Genomic DNA, 3,279 nt, shown 5'->3' with positions numbered 1-3,279 from the left:
CATCTGCTGATTTCCTTGAGGGACGTGCAGCAGCAGAAGTAGAAGCAGCAGACGCACGTGCAGCAGCAGCGATGAGGAAGCATCAGGGGCAGTGGGCACGCTGGCGCCCTACTCAGATGACGAGCACACAGTGCTGACGTCTAGCAGCAGCAGCAGCAGCAGCAGCAGTGAGTCGAAGCTGCATGAAGCAGCAGCAGATGCAGCAGCAGCAGAGGCAGAAGACACAGCAGCAGCAGATGCAGCAACAGAAGAGGCAGCAGCAGAAGAGGCAGTAACAGAAGAGGCAGCAGCAGCAGCAGCAGCAGCAGCAGCAGCAGCAGAAGCAATCGTAGAAGAAGAGGCTTCGCTGCTTCTGAAGCTGCGCGAGCAGTTTGCTGCAGAGACATCTTCGATAGCAGCACATGAAGAAACTGCAGCAGCAGCAGCAGCAGCAGCAGCGGGAGGGACTGAAGCACCTGCAGCGACCCCGGGGAGCCCTGAAGCAGCAGCAGCAGCAGCAGAAGCAGCAGCAGCAGCAGCAGCAGCAGACCTGTTTGATTCCTTCCCCGTCACAGCTGTTGGGAGAGAAGCTGACGAAGCAAAGCAGGAGCTGCTGCGGGGGCTGCAGAAGGAGCAGCGGGAGCGCACGCGAGAGAGGGAGGAGCAGCAGCAGCAGCAGGAACAGCAGGAACAGCAGCAGCAGCAGCAGCAACAGCAGCAGAAACGACAGCAGCACGAGCTGGAGGAAGAGGAGCAGCAGCAGCGACGACGCATGCAGCTGTCGCAGCCCGCTTTCTCTGTCTCTTACTTTTTGGGTATTGTGCTGCCTGCGGGTGTGAAGGCAGTGCGTATCATCTCTCCTCTCTTTGAGCTGCAGACACAGCAGCAGCAGCAGCAGCAGCAGCAGCAGCAGCAGCAGCAGCGGGATGCAGCAGCAGCAGCAGCAACTGAAGACAACGTGGGGGCTGATGTATGGAGACAGAAAGAAGGCCTCACCCACAGACTGTCAGCTCACGCTGTCTCTCTTCGCTGCAGCCACAGATTTGTTGTTCTAGATTGCGGCCGCTTTCAGGTACTGCTGCTGCTGCTGCTGCTGCTGCTGCTGCTGTTGCTAGTGTTCCTGCGGCTGCTGTTGCTGCTGCTGCTGCTGCTGTTTCTGCTGCTGCTGCTGCTGCTTTGGGGTCGGTTGCATTCCTCCTGCCGGGTTGGCCGTCTCGTGCATAACTGTTCTGCTCTTTGCTGCTGCTGCTGCTGTTGCTGCTGCTGCTGCTGCTGCTGCTGCTTTTGCTGCGTGCGTTCAGGTATTTGACTATTTGCTGCTGCACATCGACCCCGTGCGGGTGTCTCTGACGTCTGCATTCGTGGAGTGTATCTACAGCTTCTTCTTTCCTCCTGCTGCACCCCAAGCAGCAGATGCTGTTGCTCTTCTCGCCCCTTCATTCAAGTGGCCTGCTGCAGCAGCAGCAGCTGCTGCTGCTGGCAGCTTCTGCAGCCAAAGCTCAGGAGAACTCGCTTCACCGACTGAAGCAGCAGTTGCTGCTGCTGCTTCGGTTGATGTGGCGGTGCTGCGGAGGGGCCAAGGAGCAGCAGCAGCAGCAGCAGCAGCAAGGGGAGAGCAGGCACATCTTTCATGTAGGTATTGATTGCAGATAGCGCAGCTGCTGCGGTGTCTCTGCTGCTGCTGCTGCTGCTGACGACATTTGCTGCTGCTGCTGCTGCTGCTGCTGTGATGTGCTGCGTGCGGCCGCAGGGACGGGGTCAAGAAGCAGCAGCTTATTGGGGAGCCAGGCAGGGGCCCAGAGAGGAGCAGCAGCAGCAGCAGCAGCAACAGCAGCAGATTCATCACGGCGGCTGCCCGCGAGACCCCAGCAGCAGCAGCAGCAGCCTGCGTTGCTGCCGCAGCAGCAGCAGCAGGCACAGCAGCAGCAGGATCCAGGCCTTGGGGTGTACTTCCGCTTCGTCCGAGTCTCTCCTTTTGCTGCTGCTGTAACATACAGAGGTTTGTCCTGCAGCAGAGGCGGCGGCTCCCTGGGGATGCACATGGATTATGGTTTGCGGACGAGGGTTTAGGGTTTAGGGTTTGTTGAGGGTTTAGGGTTTAGGGTTTGTCGAGGGTTTATCGTCTAGGGTTTGTTGAGAGTTTACGGTTTATGGTTTGTTGAGGGTTTAGGGTTTAGGGTTTGTTGAGGGCTTAGGGTTTAGAGTTTGTTGAGGGTTTAGGGTTTAGGGTTTAGGGTTTAGGGTTTGTTGGGTGTTTCAGGCGCTATCCGGCTGGACAACGTGTTGGTGGAGCTTCGCGCGTTCGAGGTTCAGCACAAACTCAAACCCTTCAAAACCCTCATCGATAAATATATCTGGTTCCTAGGCAAACAAGTCAGGCCGCAAACCCTAAACCCTAAACCCTAAACCCTAGAAAACCCTAAACCATAGCAAAGCCTAGACCGTAGCGAACCCTTCAAAACCCTCATCGATAAATATATTTGGTTTCTAGGCAAACAAGTCAGGCCGCAAACCCTAAACCCTAAACCCTAAACCCTAGAAAACCCTAAACCCTAGCAAAGCCTAGACCGTAGCGAACCCTTCAAAACCCTCATCGATAAATATATCTGGTTCCTATGCAGACAAGCCACGACACAAACCCTAAACCCTAAACCCTAAACCCTAGCAACCTAGCAAAGCGTAAACCCTAGCGAAACATAAACCCTAGCAAACCTCAAACCCTAGAAAACCCTAAACCCTGACAAACCCTCAACAGGGTTCACAGCGAGAGATATCTCAAACCCTCAGCTGTTGCGTGACTAGACAACTCTCTTGTACCCAAACCCTAAACTCTAAACCCTAAACCCTAAACCCTAAACCCTAAACCTTTCCATCCACCGCACGCGAAGGCTGCCTGCTGTGTTAACCCGCTTTGCACTACAGCTACATCTACTGCTACTCCTGCTGCTGCTGCTGCTGCTGCTGCTGCTGCTGCTGCAGGCAACGGGTCGCGTGATAAGCCACAAGCTGCTGCTGCTGCTGAAGCGAAAGAGGCAGCATGCAGGGGAGAGCTTCTCGGATATGAAGAAGATGGATCTGCTGTTTGGGTCTCGATAGAAAAAAAAAAAAGAAAAGACAGCTGCTGCAGCGCAGCAGCACAGCAGCAACTTGCTGCTGCAGCGCAGCAGCACAACAGCAACTTGCTGCTGCAGCGCAGCAGCACAACAGCAACCTGCTGCAGCCCGCAACCTGCTACAGCGCAGCAGGATAGCAGCAACCTAGTGCTGCGGCTACAGCTCGCATCAGCTGCAGCAGCACCTG

The 3,279-nt window shown here is 55.7% G+C and overlaps 1 protein-coding gene across 1 annotated transcript in view; it reads left to right on the top strand.

Moving 5' to 3' along the window:
• Positions 1-3,075, top strand: part of EMH_0002790 (uncharacterized protein) — a gene marked incomplete at both ends in the record, with an annotated part of 13,245 nt that extends 10,170 nt beyond the window's left edge. Inside the window, 5 exons of the mRNA XM_013496155.1 lie at positions 31-1,051; positions 1,281-1,611; positions 1,730-1,978; positions 2,240-2,352; positions 2,959-3,075. Of these exons, the coding sequence (XP_013351609.1) occupies positions 31-1,051; positions 1,281-1,611; positions 1,730-1,978; positions 2,240-2,352; positions 2,959-3,075 (1,831 nt within the window). The remainder of the gene's footprint in view (positions 1-30; positions 1,052-1,280; positions 1,612-1,729; positions 1,979-2,239; positions 2,353-2,958) is intronic.
• Between the last annotated feature and the right edge of the window lie 204 nt (positions 3,076-3,279).

The sequence above is a fragment of the Eimeria mitis genome, genomic scaffold, assembly GCF_000499745.2.
Source record: "Eimeria mitis Houghton genomic scaffold, Emh_scaff195, whole genome shotgun sequence".
NCBI lineage: Eukaryota > Apicomplexa > Conoidasida > Eucoccidiorida > Eimeriidae > Eimeria > Eimeria mitis.
The sequence above is the reverse complement of the archived record's forward strand: the minus strand, read 5'-3'. Positions and strand labels throughout refer to the sequence as shown.